General features: G+C 31.6%; 1 protein-coding gene across 2 annotated transcripts; it reads left to right on the forward strand.

The window, feature by feature from the left end:
* Positions 1-13099: 13099 nt before the first annotated feature.
* LOC109789711 (smr (Small MutS Related) domain-containing protein) lies at positions 13100-18649 on the forward strand. Of its 2 annotated transcripts, none has more exons than XM_020348741.2 (5): positions 13100-13470; positions 14243-15145; positions 15974-16374; positions 18108-18177; positions 18376-18649. In XM_020348741.2, the coding sequence occupies exons 2-5, from the start codon at positions 14382-14384 to the stop codon at positions 18437-18439; spliced, it is 1299 nt and encodes a 432-aa protein (XP_020204330.1). In that variant the 5' UTR covers positions 13100-13470; positions 14243-14381; the 3' UTR covers positions 18440-18649. The 2 variants fall into 2 exon arrangements, with proteins under 2 accessions (XP_020204330.1, XP_020204331.1); XM_020348742.3 differs by having other exon boundaries at positions 14252-15145.
* Positions 18650-19537: the final 888 nt, after the last annotated feature.

Here is a 19537-nt window from a genome sequence, read left to right on the forward strand (position 1 = left end):
ATAAATATTTATGTTCCTAACTCAATAATATAAATAAAGATTTCACTATAAATTTTATAATGCAGCTCAAGCCTCAAATTATACCAAACAACATTTATAAATAATGGTAAGCTTTTGCGAGAGCTGTTCCCGGATACATACCGTCTACTTAGTAGATGCATTTTTTTTGTTGTTAATCTTAAATTAATATTTGATTAACATATATATTATATTTTATAAAGATAAATAAGTTTTTGATGGTTAATTTTAAAATATAATGCAAAATATGTTCATAAACAAAACAGAATTAAGTTTGTTTTTTATGGAAAGATAAATAAGGATTTTATGTATATTTTTCTGTTTGAGGAATGAATTCTCTTTTATTTTTCTTTTAAGAAGAATATTAATTTTTATATATTAGATATGAATTTTTATTTTTTTAGAGATTTTTCTTTAATGATAGAGTTTATAAGATTTTTTTTATAATTTTTTATCTAATTTTATTTTTATTTATTATAATTTTTTATTAATTAAATCTTAATATTTTAAAATAGATTATTAATAAATAAATAGTTAATTATAATATAAATTATTTATTAAAATTCTAAAAATATAAAACTTAAGAATTGAATATAAATGATTAATGTGTTGAATTCAAAGTTGAATTGTTGATAATTTATGTATATGTGTTTTAAATATAATTAATATATTCAAATATAATATTTTATATATATAATTTATTATAAAATTTAATTTTATTATATATAATAAACGTGCATATACATTACATATATTAAAATACTAATTTTAATGAAAAGTTGGAGATTGATTTATTTTTTTGCTAAATTATATTTTTTTTCTTTGTCTTATTTTTCATATTTATTTTAATCTTTTATCTTTTAAATAACTATTTTGGTAATTTATTTTTTAAATTTAAGTTAATTTAATTTTTTTCAATCTTTTTTAACGAATTCAAGACTTGAAACTTATATCATAAGATTTATTTGTATGAAAGTTATTGAATGTAAGTTTAAACAAAATATTTTATAAACATGATAAAAATAGAAAAATTCAATAATATATTTTATATTATATTTTAGTTATTTATGAGATATATTTTTTACACAATTTTCACTATAGTTATTTTGGATTCAAACATTTATTATATTTTATAATTTTCATATAAGTGAATTTAATGTTACAAGTTAAGTCTTAAATCAATCAAAAATAAATTCAAAATCATATAAAAAAAATGAAAATAATTATTGTATTAAAGGGACCAAAATTATTCAAATATAAAAGATGAAAAATCAAAATAAATATTTTAAGATAAAAAACTAAAATAAATAAAAATTAAAATTAAAATAAAATAAAATTGTAGTTTACCGTTTATTTTTATTTTTATGCTTACCAAAATTTCGGAAGTTAATACCTTTTGGAAAAAAAATGGTGGAAATGAGTATATCCTATCTCATTTTTAAAATTTTTTTCCTTAAGATGTTGATATTATTGAAATACATTTTACCTCTTTTAGTAAAATAAAATATTTATGTAAGTACAATAAAAATTTATTTTCACATGTGAATGAACGACACAAATCGCTTTAGATTAACGAGTGATGTCAAATTTTTTTCTATTTATTTATTGGAGCAAAACTTTATATTATCTGGCTCAATGAATCATCATATCATATGTATTTGTATTAAATATTTAGAGGAGGTGAATTTTATTATTCTCGTAGATGATACATGAGATTTCTTAAATAAAAAAATCCAACCACGATTCATATATTTAAGCTTCAAAAGATTTAATTATTTATTAATTCTGTCCTTTATTTTAATGATTTTTGTCCTACTTTGTTAACAGAGATGTCGTATACATTTTTATTTAATCTTAGAAAATAAAAAACTGTTGTAGTTGAATTAAGCTATCATTTATTGAAATTCTTCTGTACTACTCCTGTGGGAAGAAGATGCTAAATCATCATTCAGAAGAAGAAACATTTTTTTTAATGTGATAACTTGTACAACAATTGTGTAAGATGGTTCTAAAACTAATGCGTGTAAGTTTTATCATTCTTAAATTTAAAAAGGAATGAAAACGTTTCAAATTTGTACACAGATTAAAAATGTCTACCAAAATGAAGAAAGGTTAAAAAAAATTGTATCCAGAATGAAATTATAACTTACTAACATTTTTTTCTTCTTTTTTGATCAGTAAGAAGAAAAATAACAATTCAAATAATTGAATATAAATGATTAATGTGTTAAATTTAAGAATGAATTATTTAAATAATGTTCAAATTTAATTTTTAACAAAAATAATTTTTAAGATTAATCTAAAACAAAATTTTATAACACTAAAAACAAAAAAATAATAATAACATTTGTCCACCTTGGCAAAAGGAGCATGGGTCTGAGATCTTAAGAAAAGTGGAGGTCAATGGACTTTAATAATTTGATGCACATGGTGTTTCACTCTGTATATGTTCCATACAATAATAAACTATCACATTTGCTTAATAATAAGGTAAAATCACATGTGTATAAATGTCGTCCATTAATGAAATTTAAGCATAAATATGTTATAAATATTTTTTTACTTTTTCATAGTCTTTATTATTAACTATAGTTAGTTTATACCTAACAAATAAAAAAATATTAATTAAAATAATAGATAAAATGAATATTTTAAATAAAGATAATTAAATTATTTTAAGAGGTATAATTTAATTAAGTAATGTATTTATTTTTTACATAAATGAGATAATCAAATATAACTAGTATTTTAATCAGTGAAATTTATAATAAATAAAATTTTGATATATAAATTATATTTTAAATTTATAATGTATTTTGTTACAAGATTAGAAATAAAAAAAATTAAGAAAGTGATCAAAAATTCCTTGTCAACGAAAAATAATTAAAAATTATATATATATATATATATATATATATATATATATATATATTGTGTGTATATATGCATGTATGACTGGATATAAAAGAATTATTTTATAAATTATATTTAGTTTTTAATATATTATGAATAATTTTTTTATAAACTTTTTTACTTTGCAATTCACTAATTTGCTTTTAATATATTATTAGTATTTTAGCATGTGTATTTTACATGTTATATGTTTATATATAAATAAAATTTAAAATAAATCTTAGATATGTAAATATGTATTTTTAGACATATAAATTACATTTCCAATTGTAAATAAGTAATTTATACTGAGTGCAAGATTATTATTAACGTTGATAATTTATTTTTAAAAATATTTAATTTTATTTCATAAATAAATATGATAAAGAAAAAATAAATAAATAATTAAAATAATTTTTAAAAATATTCCTAGTAATATAGTTATTTATATATAATATATACAGGTTATTTTTTTTAGAGATAAAAACATTATTTATTATATATATATAAAAATCATATTATAATCAATTAAGATTAATGAATTGAAAAGGATAAATAATAAGCAAATCATTAAAAGTACATAATTTATTTTATTTTATTTTACTTACAAGTGGTTGTTCCATTCATTGAAGTTGAATCCTTTAAATAGTGTTTTAAAATGGAGTATTACAGAAAAGAAAATGTGGTTATAAATGGAAAAAAAAAGGATTAAAAGAGAGGAAAAAAAACGACTAACAATGATCGATTAGATTTTTCGAAGAAAATTATTTATTACTCGTGCAAAGTGAATGAATATTCCACGAAAAGAAGCAAAAAGTAAATTGTAATATTTAAAATACAATGTTAAAGGTATAACGTTAAAAGTATATTGATGTCTTGAAAAATAAAAATAATATTAAAAATAATAAAATCATTATTCATAATATATTAAAAATAAATTAAATATAACTACCTTATTTATATAAAATAATAAAAATATTATTTAATTAAATTATATGTATAAAATAATTTAATCATGTTAATTTAAAATATTGTTTATTATGTTATTGATATTTTTTATTTTATTTGTCATCAAGGAATAACACAATCTTTCCAGTAATTAATTAAAGGTTGTAATCTTCAATTTCACACTTTAACTCCAATTGACTAAGGACCTAGAGGAAAGTTAACAAAATTCTTTATAAGAGTTTCACATTTACTCAATGAGGATTTTCAACGACTGACCTCTTAAAGCACCACCACAAGATTCCCTCCATGGGATTTTCAAATTTAAAGAATAATATCTTTTCTCTAGTCCTGAGTTAGTCAAAATGCTCTCAACATTTTTAGCATCAACACCTCAACATACATCATTTATATATATTATCCCATGTTAATGCATATAGAGATCAAACCACACCATTCCAAAATAGCATACCAATGCTTAACGTCTCAATCAAGTATAACATATCAATGTCTATTCAACACTCCAACCATACAACTATAACATATGCTTATCACCAGTTTCAATTATACAATTATAGCATACCAATGCTTATTGTTAAGTGATTTTGGCAAGCATACCAGTCGCAGAAGTAGCTAATAGAAAGTATTTTATCATTTTTTTCCAAGGACTTGTGTAATACAAGACAATCATTACAATTTATAGCTAATTTAAACAAAAGAATGTTACTTTAATTTAAGTGTTGGTTTGTAAAAGTAGTAAAATTATGTAGGAGAAGTTAAAACTCTTTTTGATATTTTATTGAATAGTTAGAAGGTGGATTAGTTTAGAAAATGGTATGAAATGTTAATGTTGGGATTAGATTTTACTGAACCTCATTCTCATGCATGTAATCTCACAATCTTCTTTTACATTTAATGTGAATATTAACCCACTAGTTTACTCAAACCTTAATTCCTTAGAAGAGAAAGTTTAAGTTTCCTTATTGAACATCAATCCCTTGACTACTTAATAAACAAACCTGTATTTATAACAAGGGTTTAAGACAACTAATGAGTCAAGTTCTATCCCTAGATACAAGCTTTATTAGATATTTTGTTTTAGTTCAAGATTACAAAAGATATTTTTTAATACCTAATAAATCAAATATTAAATCATGGTTGATCATTCCACAATAGTGTTCTCTCCAAGAATGTCCCTCATCCTTTGAAGAGAGGGAAAAAGTGGGTCAAAATAGTCGCATCATAAAAAATGTTGTCTGAAGCAGGTTAAGTAACATCAAGGCATGAGCATCAGGACACAAAATAAAGGTTCTTTGCCAAAGTAGTGTTGGGCGTGAGTAGGTCAACGCCTGACTTTGAAGTCCGAGTGACTCTTTGCCAAGACCACACTTGACAAAAGTATAGTGGCGCCTGGCATTGAAGAGTATAGTGTTTTTTGTTTGGATAGCACCAGGCGTAGGTTGAGTGACGTTCGGTGCTAGAAGCCTTCACTTGCTCTTCAACTTCTCTTCTTTCTTACTTCCAAGAACTTTTTCTCACTTGGCACTTCTTTAGCTTCCTGATCATACCTCAGACAAAAAAATTAGGAATTAGTGGTATAATTAAATGATAGTAACCAATATCTAATTAGTTACAATTTTTTTTAAATGAGGACTAAACTTGCTAAAAGTTAGAGAAGAGTTAATTTTTATTAATACAAATGGTTAATAATTATAGGTGAAAATTAACATTATCACTCATCAACATCATGCATCACACAACATGCAATAGACTCACATATTCTATTCATGTTCATCCAATCATTCATAAAGAAATATACAAATCATAACAAAATATGTGCCCAATGTGTTTGCACCCGATGTTATTAAGACAAAGAGTTTTCTATCTTACTCACCCCAATACCATTCAACCCCATGCCTGATGTGACTAAGATAAATAACCCCTAATACGTCGCGCTTGGTGCGGCAAAATCTCATGTTTGGTGTCATTCCAACCATGCCCAACTCTACTTCAACTCGAAACAATTCTCTCTCCTCATGTCAAATCCCACCCATCATGTGCCCAACGTGAGTAGAATATAGACCCTTATTTGAAGGCACGCCTGACACCATGAAGGCCCACTTAGTGGGGTTGGGGCATCAAAAATCTGTAACGGTAAGAACTAAAATTTTTTCCTTATTCACCTAAAAATTAGTTTAACCAAACATTCATAAACATTTCATACAACTTATTTATAAGTCAAATAACAACATGCAACATCAATCATTCAAAATCACCTTCATAGTTCAAAACACCAAAATCCACCCATTTTCATCCAAGCGTCCGAAAATCTCAATCGTACAACCACGTTAGATGAAAGTAATAACAACATGCATTCAACAAATGAAACACCAAAAACCAATCCTAACTTCCCTACCTCGACTTCGAGCCACAAAAATGAAGAAGAGGAAGGAAGAAGAAAATAGAATTCGAGCTTCATGAAGACATACACACAACATAAAACTACTAAGAGAAATGTTGACTCAAAGTATGATGTTACAATGAAAGCCTGTACCAAATATTAAACCATCTATGCCAACCCACGATGACTAATAATTCAATACTAAATTAACTAGAATTAATAATAAGATCAAAATTTTAAAAAAATTTCAATTTTTTAAGTAAAGAACTAAAACGAGTTAAGATCATATAAAAATTTAAATTATGAATATAATATTATTTTAATTATTTCTATTTTTTTTAAAATATTACTAAATTAAATTTAAAGATCAAAATAAAAGTGATAAATGAAGGAGATAAATGATTAAATATCATATATATAATAAAATTTAAATTATTTAAAATGATTGATAAATAATATTTTAATTGTATAAATAATGCGTAAAATGCACTCTTAAAATGAGAAAATAAAAATAGGCTTGAATATAATTTTAGTCTCTTAAATTTAAGAAAATTTAGCTTTTGGTACCTTAAATTAAAATTGTTTTTAGTCTCTATAATTTAAAAAAATCTTGTTTTAATTTCTCAATCACCAATAACATATCTGAAAAGTAACTGATTGAGAGAATTATATATTATTAACTAACTTTTTTGTTACAATGAGTGAAAAAAGGAAAAAAAAAAACAAAAAAAAAACAACCACAAGGCACAACAAGGAAAAAAGACAATATGCATGACATCAACATGCAATAGTAAAGCCAAACAAAAAGGAGAAGTTTGCAAGAACACCAAATCTTAAGATGACGCAACCCCCTAAAAAGGATATTCTCTAGTTATCTCTACCCTTCTCCGTTTGTATATAAATACTCCTGTATTATGTCACTCTCAATAGAGATATTCACATTCAGTCTTACATCCAGATTCAATACAATTTCCTTCTCCCAATTGCTCCTCTACATGGTATCAAGAGCTCCTGTTTTTTTTTCTTTCCCGGGAAAACTTCCATGGCTTCCGCAACTACCAAGCAGTTCATCCCACAAGCTTTTTCAAATCCCATCTCGTCCAAACTCAGTGAGGACAATTTTCTCACATGGAGGCAACAAGCCGAATCTACCATAAGAGGGTATCGTCTAAAGAAACACATTCTTGGAGCCATGCATGTTCCAGCCCAACACAAGACAGACGAGGATAAAGCCAAAGGAGTTCTCAGTCCAGAATATGAAGATTACGATCAACAAGATAATCTCCTCAAATCTTGGTTACTGGAGAGTATGGAACCGCAATTTAAGGTAAGGATGGTTGGATATGAGTGGTGCCACCAGATTTGGAATAACCTAGAAATATACTTTGCCTCGCAAACCAAAGCCCGTGTGAAACAACTCAAGATTCAATTAAGAGGAATCAAGAAAACCACAGCCATAAATCAGTACCTTCTTGAAATCAAGAAGATTGTCAACAATCTTGCAGCAATTGGGTCACCTCTGAATACGGCTGAACACATAGATGCTATCTTTGATGGGTTATCAGAAGAGTATGACCCCTTTATCACCTCTGTTCTTACAAGAACCGAAGAATACTCTGTTGAGCAAATAGAATCTTTACTGATGGCGCAAGAAGAACGACTGGAAAAACACAAAGCAAGTGAAAGTGTTCCTCTTCAAGCCAATTTGGCTCAAGGCAGTTTCAACTCAAGAAAACAATTTACCAATCAAGGAAGAGGTTCCAATAATAATGGCACTCATGGAAGAGGTCCTCACAGGGGCAGGGGTCGTGGCAGATCAGCCCAGCATTTCGGCAGAGGAAATAAGCAACCGTGTCAAGTCTGTGGCAAGATTGGCCATATAGCCTTTCACTGCTGGCACAGGTATGATCAACAATATACTGAACCCAATTTAAATCATAATACTAATGTCTACAACCCAGGAAACCAGCAACAGATGCAAGCCATGATTGCGGGTTCACAAAATATGGTATATGATGATCAGTGGTATCCAGATTCAGGTGCCACAAATCATCTTACATCAGATTTGAATAATCTTGGTTCCAAAACTGATTACACGGGACAAGACAAGATTCACATGGGAAATGGTCAAGCCATCGGAATAAATCATACAGGTACATCATTCTTTCATACTCCTATGTCTTCTAAAATATTTACTTTAAAAGAACTCCTACATGTTCCTCACATTACCAAAAATCTGCTAAGTGTATCAAAATTTTGCAAAGATAATAACGTATATGTTGAATTCCACACCAATTATTGTCTTGTTAAATCTCAGGACTCGAAGGAAACTCTTCTACGAGGGAATCTTAAAAATGGCCTATATGTCTTTGATGAAGTGCAAATTCTGAAACCTGATGTATATGAACATACTGTTGACTCTGTTCCCACTAACCGTACCACTCTATATGTACAAAGGACTAGGAAATCCTATGATGTATGGCACAATAGACTTGCTCACGCCTCTAGGAAAATAGTACAAGCTGTTATGAAAACCTGTAATGTTCCAATGCCTATTAATCATCAAGACTCTATTGTTTGTAAATCCTGTTGTATTGGGAAATCACATACACTTCCGTTTTCTGATTCATATACTGTGTATAATTCTCCTCTTGAACTTGTCTACAGTGATGTTTGGGGACCTTCTCATTATGCATCTAGAGAGGGGTTTCAATATTATGTTCATTTTACTGATGCATTTTCAAAGTATACCTGGATTTATTTTATGCATAATAAATCTGAAACTGCACATCATTTCATTCATTTTAAATCTATGGTTGAAAACCAATTTGGACACAAGATTAAAATGTTCCAATCTGATGGAGGAAAAGAGTTTACCTGTCTAACAAAGCTTTTCAATGAAAATGGCATAACACATCGTCTCAGTTGTCCTCATAGTCACCAACAAAATGGGACAGCAGAAAGGAAACACAGACATATCACAGAGGTTGGCTTAACTTTGCTATCTTCCTCTGGTCTTCCACATATTTTTTTGGTCTGATGCTTTTAGCACGGCTATTCATGTTATAAATAGACTTCCAACACCTATTCTTGGACACAAATCTCCATATGAAGTGTTGTTTAATAAAATACCAGACTATCTTCTCTTAAGACCTTTTGGTTGTGCGTGTTATCCCCACTTAAGACCTTTCAACAGTCATAAAATGGATTTTAGATCATCTCAATGTGTTTTTATTGGGTATAGCATGCAACACAAAGGTTATAAATGTTTTACAACAAATGGCAAAATCATCATTTCCAGGAATGTGGTTTTTGATGAAGACACATTTCCTGGTCCATCCTATTTCAACACTAACAATGTTGCAGGTCTGTCATCGTCTCACTCACCACAACCTGTGCCAAGTATACACGTTTTGCCATCTCAGTCTCTAGCACCCAATTCAGCTACCACTGTTCCATTAGTCTCTTCCATTGATGAGTCTCTTCAAGATTCTCAACTCACTTCCACCACTGATACCTTCCAAGATAATCTGATCACATCTTCCTCTCAGCCGAACCCACAACCAATTATTACAACCGTCCCAGATCCAGCATCACCTGCAACACGCACAACAAATCAACATCCTATGATCACTAGAGCCAAAATTGGTGTTTTCAAACCTAAGGCTTTTCTTGCTACATCTGAACCAATTAGTGTTGCACAAGCTCTTGACAACAAGCACTGGAAACAAGCCATGCAAGATGAGTACAATGCCTTACTCAAAAACCATACATGGGATTTAGTCTCCTTACCACCAGGACGAACAGCAATAACTTGCAAATGGATATTCAAAAATAAGTACAAACAAGACGGTTCGATCCTTCGACACAAAGCTCGACTAGTAGCTCGAGGTTTCAGCCAACAACAAGGACTCGATTACACAGACACCTTTAGTCCTGTCGTCAAACCTGTCAGCATTAGAATTGTTCTTGCTCTAGCAGTTTCAAAAGGCTGGCCAATTCATCAAATAGATGTGGACAATGCGTTTTTAAATGGTGATCTCAAAGAAGACATCTACATGCTTCAGCCACAGGGGTTTCATAATGGCGCTCCAAACACAGTTTGCAAACTACGGAAAGCTCTATACGGCCTCAAACAAGCTCCAAGAGCTTGGTTTCAAAAACTCACTCTAATTCTCCTTCAACTCGGTTTTAAACAGGCCAGATCAGATTCTTCTCTTTTCACTTTTACATCTAAAGTTACCTCTATATACATTCTCATATATGTTGATGATATTATTATAACTAGCAACTCCCCTGCAGCTATACAAACTCTGATTTCTACTCTTCATAGATTCTTTCCTCTCAAAGATCTTGGCAGTCTTCATTATTTTCTTGGAATCGAAGTCAATTCTGATGGTGCAGGTGGCATTCACCTCTCTCAAACCAAGTATCTTAAAGATATTCTTGACAAACTCAACATGTCAAATGCGAAGCCTGTCAAAACTCCCATGGCACCTTCCCTCAAGCTCACAAATGATGGGACAGCAGTGTGCCCGGATCCAAGTCTCTATAGGTCAGTCATTGGTGCCCTGCAATACCTAACCATCACCAGACCTGACATAGCTTATACAGTAAATAAGCTGTGTCAGTTTATGCATCACCCCCTTGAAAGCCACTGGAAAGCAGTAAAGCGACTACTCAGATATCTCCAAGGCACTCTACAACATGGATTACACTACAAGAAGTCAACCGATACTGGAATACATGCATACTGTGACTCAGATTGGGCGAGTGACCATGAAGACATGCGATCAACATCAGGGAACTGTGTGTATCTAGGGCCTAATATAGTGTCTTGGATGGCAAAGAAACAAAGGGTTGTCTCTAGGTCCAGCACCGAGGCAGAATTTAGGAGTCTCGCAAGTCTGGTCACAGAGGTTCAATACATTCAGAATCTGCTTTCAGAACTTCACATTAGCAGCACCCAGCCACCTCTCATATGGTGCGACAATCAAGGAGCAGTTCTCTTATCTGCCAATCCAGTATTACATACTAAAACAAAACATTTTGAGTTGGATTTATGGTTTGTTAGAGAAAGAGTGGCTCGGGGACAAATTCAAGTCAAGCATATCCCAGCACGGTTTCAAGTCGCAGATTTATTGACTAAGGCTCCAAGTTCATCTATCTTCTTAGCCTTAAGACACAAACTCACTGTAGATAAACAATCCACACTAAGTTTGAAGGGGGATAAAAAGGATATTCTCTAGTTATCTCTACCCTTCTCCGTTTGTATATAAATACTCCTGTATTATGTCACTCTCAATAGAGATATTCACATTCAGTCTTACATCCAGATTCAATACAATTTCCTTCTCCCAATTGCTCCTCTACACCCCCATTTTGGCAAGTGCATCAGCACAATTGTTTCCTCTGTGCAACAAATGGTGGATCGAGTATGACCAATCCTAGTTGAGTAGCCTTCTTATAAGTATGACCTCATTCACATAAAAGGTGATAAGAGGTAAGACCTAAGCACACCAAACCAACCACAAATAGAGAATTCGAGTAACAAATCAAAGTACGATAACTAAATTGCCAGCATAATTGAAGACCTTTCAACAAAAAAAGAATCTTTGCTTGAAGAATGGAGGTGTGGCCTGCATTACCATAAAAGCACATGAGAAAATAACCACAATAGCCTCTACTAGAGCTGTCAAAGTGGGTTCAGCCTGGTGAGTCAACTTGGCTCACCACGAGTTCAAGCCGGGTTGGGTTGAAAAAGAAATTGAAAATTTTAGTATGAGCCAATTTTGAACTTGACTCACTAACAACCCGGCTCACCCGGGTTGAACCCGTGGTGAGTCGGGCTCACTCATCAACTCGTAATAAAAAAAAAGCAATAGTTATTAGGCCAATGTGTACGTGTAGATGCAACCCAATAGGGTTTCAATTTCAAGTTTTCAACTTCGGAAATCAGAATAATTAATTTCAATGCCTCCGCATCATACTGCATAATTGCCACCGCATTACACCATAGCTGCCACCGCACCACAACTACCAAGCACCACCGCGCACGCATTGTGAGCCACCGCACGCATCACGAGCCACCACACGCACAACGAGCAACTATTAAAAAAAAAAGAAAATAAAAAATTACATTTTTTTTAATTAGGCGAGCCAACCCGTTTAACCCACCAACCTGTGGTGGGCTAGGCCGGCCAGGTTACTCGTTTTGACAGTTCTAGCCTTTACAAACACCATCAAATCCAACGTGTCCAGCACCATCAAGGTTGACATCTACATTTAAGGCGATATTCCAAAGATGCAATCCAATTCACTAAACGGGAGCTTGTACGAGAATTTGTCAAATTCTTAAAAGCTATAAGTACATAATGCGTTTGAGGAGATATCTTTTCACACAACACATGGGTGGGAGTAATATGTTGGGTGAACACCATAACATTTTTATCACACCAGATAGCTCATAACACTGTCAAAACTAACACAACATGAATTTGAACTAACTATATTTAATATAATATTTTCATTAATTGAGACACTAATAGATAAATTTTATACAATAGTATTTAATAGATTTTTTTAACAAAATTTGAGTATAAAAATTATAAATTTTTTTGAAATTGCTGAAAGTTTAATTATAAATTTGAAAGATTAAAAATAAATTTATATTAAATTTAAAATACTAAAAACATGAAAATATATATAACTCAGTTATTTTCTATTATTAATCTTAATAGTAATATATAGGTACCGGAAATCAAGGAGGGGAGTTCATAAATTCTCATGTTTTTTTTTTGTTATTTTAATACTGGGCTATGCCTATTATTTCCGTGACGGACGTTATTGATTCGTGACGGTGACGGCGTCGGCGGCTGTCAAATTTCTCTCTCTATCTCTCGCGTGGTTTTTCTCTCTCTAGAATCTTTTTGTGGCCTCTGAGAGACCCTTTGGGAATCCATAAAACCCTAAATTTTGTTCTTCCTCTCTTCGCAATCTCCACACAGCAGATTTATGGATAACAGGTGCAAATTTGGTTCACTGCAACACTCTTCCGCCGCTGAATTCTTCAACCGACAAGTCTTTGGTTTCGTGGCTCTGTCGCTTTTTCAACCCTTCGATAGATTCATTCCTTGGCTGCGCTTTCTGGCTCCCAAATAACATTCAAGCTACCTTCTTTCTCCTATTAGTTTCTTCTGAAAGGCAAAAAAACGGTTAGTTTTCATCAGGGGTTCTCCTTCTTTCTGTTCAAGTTTTCATTTTTTTTCTTCTGTTTTTATATTTAGTTCCAGGTTTGTTGGGAATAGTGTATGGTGGTTTTGTGTTGTTTTGAAATTATTATGCATAGTTTTTGTGCTGCGCTTTCTTCGAAATCTTTATTGGACTATTTAATGGTGTTTTATTTGAATAAGGGCGCGTTTGGATAAATAACTTAGTTGAACGATTATTCTATGTTTTTATCATGTAAGCACTTATACATAAGTTGTTTTTATTATTAAAGAAGAATTTTTATGAGTTGTAACTTTTTTTCAAGCTGTCTTAAATAGCTTATTGAAATAAGTAGAAAACAGTTTATGGACGTATCATGAGCTGGTTTCATAAGCTCTACCAAATACTTATACAAATATTTGTTTCATAAGATAGTTTAAATAAATTGCAAGCAAACTTTTCCAAACGGTCCTGAAAATTCTGCTAGTTTAAAAATTATGTCTTACAGTGCATAGATCAACTGCCATAAAATTGTTTTAGTTCAATAGTTTTGAATTCGAGTCTGGAGTATGCTACTATGTTAAATACTTGAAGACAGTAATTTGTGGCATATAATAATTTTACTTGGCTCAAACATAATTACTTCATGCGGAATATACCTGTGGTCTCTAGAAAAAGAAAACTGTTGTGATATCAAATGTTTGATCATATCATGTTTTCATCAATGTATTATACTGTGATTCTCTAACACACTGGTGCGTTGTATGGTGCTCTTAGTGCTTACAGTTATTGACTTGGACCTTTTGCAAGCAACATCTCCAGATATAGGATTTCTGGGTTCTTCCACATCTGCATAAGTCTTCAGAGAGAGAGATTGCAAAGTGATTTGAGACCAGATTATGGTGTAAGGACCAAGATGAGCATTTCAGCACGGTCTTCCCTTAAGAAGATGTCGCGGGCTAAGGGTCAATCCTCTGGTTGGACAGCTTTTGATCTCAAGCAGAGAAAGAACAATTATCTTGAATCTGAAGTTGAGAAGGACCCTTTCCCAGCTATAGGCACTTTTGATCCTATAGTCAAGAAGAAGCATGTTCCTGCAAAGCCTTTCTCTTCAGTACTTCTCCCAACTAAAAATTTCCCCCCTTTGAAAGCGAGTGGGAATAGCATAAACACAAAGCTAGTTTCTGATTTTGATGGAAAATATCGTGGGGCCACTGCTCAGGAAGATGTTAATTTAGCTATTAAAAAGCTCAAAGAGCAGCATATTTGGGCTGAAAATAGCTTGATAGATGATATCTTGGATGCTGTTAATAACAATATTGATAAGGCCTCAGCTTTATTGAAAACAATGGCCTCTACTGTGAATTTTGAAGAATGCATAGTATCAAGTGATCCTAGATCAACTACTTCAGATGATACTCCTTGTAAGGACAAGACTGATGAAAGTCTTACTTTAGAAAAGGTTGAGGATGACATTTTCTTCCATTCTAATCTTGCTGATCATTTCCAAGACAATGATAAAGACTTGGAGGATAAAAATGCTTCCTCAGGTCATAAGCTTTCTGATGTTGATAACTTGAGATGCAAAATGAATCTCTTGAATTCTGTTCCTGTAGAGCCTGAATGGGAGGATGATGATATTTACATTAGTCATCGAAAGGATGCATTGAAGACAATGCGGTACGAATGCTAACATAAGTTATTTCTGGAAAAGGCATTAGTTATTTCTTGCTTTTATGTGTTTGTTTTGAATATCAGCTTTCTTTTGTCATGTAATACATACATGTATTTAGCATGTGTGTATGTGCTTGTATGTATGTATGCATGCACGCACATATTTTTTCTTTTGTTGTCTATTCTTATATAAGATGACATGGTGAAACATATCCAGTGAAGATGGGATCTACATGCAGTGAAACATATTGATCAATGCTTGACTTAGTTTGACCTTATCAAGAAGTCTCCAAATCAAACTGATTGTAATTTAGTTGATAACTTGAACAAGTTCTTGAATGGTTATCTGCTATACCTATAATGTCTTAGGTCTCAAAACTACTTGCAATGTGCTTGGAGAAAATATTGTATTAACCTTAATCAATTACAATAAAAACAGCATTAAGTAATGAATTTACTTCATTGGTGGTTCCTTCTGTTTTCATTTATGTCAGAGTAAATAGTAATATGGTCTTATATTTGCAATAACTTCTAGAGAAATTTTTCTAGCCTATTATGATTTTATGTGATAGCATTTCCAGTTTTGCACATTCTTTTAGTTTTGAAGGGTCTATTTAATCCATGCTATCCTATATTTCCTCTTCCAGATTTTTCATTTGTAGGACATCTCTGCTTATATGTTACCAATGAATAATGACTTTCAATCATAGGGATTTCATCCTTGACCATAATTAGAGATGAAAAATTTTACGTTGGTTATTTTATTAAAAAGATACATTTCTGTATTTAGATAGCCACACTGAATTGAGACTTCATACCTTTCTAATTAAACAGGTCAGCATCGAGACATTCTAGGGCAGCTTCTAGTGCTTTTCTAAGAGGTGATCATTTTTCTGCTCAAAATCATTCAACGAAAGCTCGGGCAGAATGGTATACTGCTGAAGAACTTAATTCTGATGCAGCCAAAAAAATTTTGAGTATCAGGAATAATGAAAATGATATCTGGAGACTTGATTTGCATGGTCTTCATGCTACAGAAGCTATTCAAGCATTGCAAGAACATCTCTACAGAATTGAAAGCCAACGTTTGTCAAAGAGTTCAGCCACATCAAATGGCGTGAAGGAAAATGGGCTTGGACATTCTACTCTTGGATCTCTCAATTTCATGGACAGGGAAAAATTGAATATACAAACACCATTAAGGCTTAGATCATTAGCTTTACATGTCATAACAGGTATCTTGGCTTCTTTTTGATCACGGGTAACATATAAAGTCAATGTTTATACTTGTATAGGCTAGGAGCACCGACACACCTAGCAATGGAGGTGTTGGGGTGTCCAACACACCTCCGACGCTGACACACTGCAGACATGCCATGGACATGCGTCAAACACATTTTTGTGGTGTCTTTTGATTTTTCTTCTTCTTGTTTTTCCGGCTTTGACCCGGCTCGGCCACACCTTAAATGGCTGGGCATAGTTATAGACACGGTTACCTTTTTCTTTATCAATCTTTTTAAAATTAAAAACAGAATCGTAATTAGTAAATTTCCTATTTTCCTTCTTTAAGTATTTTCTGGGACTCTATATTAAAGATCTTAGCAAGTTGTTTGTTAATTGTTTTTATTAAAGTGGCAAAGTGCTAGTATTATGGAATTTTCTTTTCAATGATAATGATGCCTCTTATATATATACATATATATTTGTGTGTATCTCTCTCTCTCTCTCTCTCTCTCTCTATATATATATATATATATATATATATATATGCTGTGCCCCCATGTCCTATGTTTTAGACTTTAGCTGTGTCAAGGTGCTTGTGTTCGTGTTGTGTCCCATGTGAGTGTCGGAGTTGGTGCTTCATAGTGTATAAGGAATTATGCCTCTGGAGAAGTTTTTTTTTATTGCATATGCATAGGCTAATGTGAACTTCAACCAACATGGTAGCATTTAATTTTCTTTATGCTTAGATCTTCTATACTGTTTATTCTCTTTCAACAGTTCTCTTGTCAAATTTTCATGTCTATTGCCATCATCTACTGCCTATTTGCATCAAGTATCCAGCAATAATTTTGCATCTGCTCCTGAAAGATGGGTAGAGAGAGAACTTCAATCTCTTGCTTTGTGTAGAATGCATAAAGTGAAATTTCTTAGAAGTAGCTATGTTATGATTTAAGAGACTTACATAATATAGCTTGCTGTCTGGTAACTGGACATAAAATTACATTTTGTTGGTGTCAGTTAGTTGTCATTTTATCGAAGCAAACATTCTTGAAAATCTGAATAACCCTTCCCTTAATCATATAAACAAACATTCATTCATTGTTTTAGTTCCCTTTTTGCTCATTGTTGGTCAGCCATTTATTTTCGCATACTTGACTACTTGGTAATTCTCTTGCGAGTTGTTGATAAATTTGGAAGATATGTCATATTCTCCAAGTGATCACCTTTACTTCTACATGTTTTTTATCTGTTAAGATTAGTAATTTCTTTCTTCTTTTCTTTTAAATTAATCATGGGAGTTTAACATTTTCTAAAGGTTAAAATACCAATCATCATGTTTTGCGTGCAATTAGGTCAAGATGGAGTCTATATAGGTATGGAAAATCCAGCCTAGCCCATCTTATTGTCACTATGAGTCATGACTTCATTCTGCTGATCATTCTCTTGTACTAATTGTTTTTTTTGGGAAAATTATAGAAAAAAATATATTTTATCCAAATTACTTCTCCTTTGGTATTCTTTTCCAACTTTTTCTCCAAATCTCCAGTTATGATACTTTTTGCTTCACTAGCTACTGGTTCCTTCTTTCCCTTGGCACACCATTGAATGAGCTTTGTTATTTGTTGAAAGATTATCAATTTTCTTGAATACAAAATTTGGATTTTAATTATTCATTTAGCAAACATGTGTCCATGCATGGTTTCAACGATCAGCGGTGGCCCTAATTGTGTTTTTATTTATACAGGCGTTGGTAATCACAGTCGGGGACAAGCCGCCCTTCCTACAGCTGTTAGAAGTTTCCTCAATGAGAACAGGTGGAAAATCTCCCCATGCAATATCTTATCACTACTGCTTCCTTCTCTCCCCTATCATGCTTTACCCTTGTTTAGGACATTGAAAAAAAAAAAAAAAAAAGTGTAGCCTAGTGCATGAGATACCCATTGTGTCTCTGGGAAAGATAGAAATAAGGTTTACTTTGATCCTTAATTTGTTTCATTTGTATTGTGATGCAGGTACCGTTTTGAGGAGATGAGACCGGGAGTAATTACTGTGTGGCCAAAGTTTCGTCAAAATTGATTGTTGACCCCAATAGAAACTTGTTCTTGTTTGATCCATCATTAGGGCTCGATTTTGTATGTACCATTGTTAGGGGCCATATATTATATGTGCATTTAGCAGTAGTGAGATTTGATTCCCGCATATATTGGTCTCGCTGTTGATGTGAAATAAGACATTTGATTTACCTTGGCTTTGGAAATGAATTCAAATGAATTTATTTATTCGAGACATCGTGATTAGTTCATCTTCAATGTTAGTTATTAAACACAAGAACTGATCCTTACAAGTTTAAGCATTGAAGCATTTTGCCGTGGATAATACGGTATGAAAACTTAAAACCATTCTTATACAAGAATTTCCAAGAATGAGTTCTTAACAATAAAAAAATAAATTTAAATAAAATATAAAATAGTGAAGTTTATGTGAAACTCAGTTAAAAATAAATCAATAACTTACGTTAAATACTTCTATAGAGAAAAAAATAGAAAAAGTTCCGTAATTTTAAATGGTATTACGAGACTCGTAAAAAATTACATTAACATTGGATATGCTCTTAAACCATTCAGCATTTGCGGCAGTTATAACTTAATCACAATTTACGGTTGTTGAAGTCGTTCAAACAGAACCACTTTTTCGTTGTTATTTGAAAGAGAATACAGACTCTAGGATTTCATTTCTGGAGATAAGGAAAGACGTGAATTCCCACAAAAATGACTGCTACGAAATTTATTTATTCCAGTGTTTTCATTATGATCAATTTTGTGTCTTTGGTGAACAATGATTTCAGAAATCAGACCAAAAGGGCAGAATCTCTCTCTCTCTCTCTGTTTTCTGAGTTTTATAAATATGATTTTTTTGCTTAAATTTGATCTCTCCTTAAAATAAGAACTCACATTTAATATTGTCATCAATATAATAGGTATAGTTTCTTTTAGATTTTTAGTAGTTATTTCGATTAATGTGACTAGATGATTAATTTAAATGATTAATTAAATACATGTTTGCTTTAATTAATGACAATTTTATTGTTTTTTCAAATGATTATTTTTACAATGGATAGTTTCCAAACATACATTAACATGTAAAAACAAAAGGTTCAATGATCAGAAAAACCAA

The sequence above is a fragment of the Cajanus cajan genome, chromosome 4 (assembly GCF_000230855.2).
Source record: "Cajanus cajan strain Asha chromosome 4, NIPB_CcT2T_4, whole genome shotgun sequence".
Lineage (NCBI taxonomy): Eukaryota > Viridiplantae > Streptophyta > Magnoliopsida > Fabales > Fabaceae > Cajanus > Cajanus cajan.

What these genes read in the sequence shown, in the direction of transcription:
- LOC109789711 (XM_020348741.2), top strand. Translation starts at nt 14,382, where the DNA reads ATGAGCATTTCAGCACGGTCTTCCCTTAAGAAGATGTCGCGGGCTAAG. An exon ending in GATGCATTGAAGACAATGCG is followed by an intron (nt 15,146 to 15,973) that starts GTACGAATGCTA and finishes CTAATTAAACAG; the next exon opens with GTCAGCATCGAGACATTCTA. An exon ending in AGTTTCCTCAATGAGAACAG is followed by an intron (nt 18,178 to 18,375) that starts GTGGAAAATCTC and finishes ATTGTGATGCAG; the next exon opens with GTACCGTTTTGAGGAGATGA.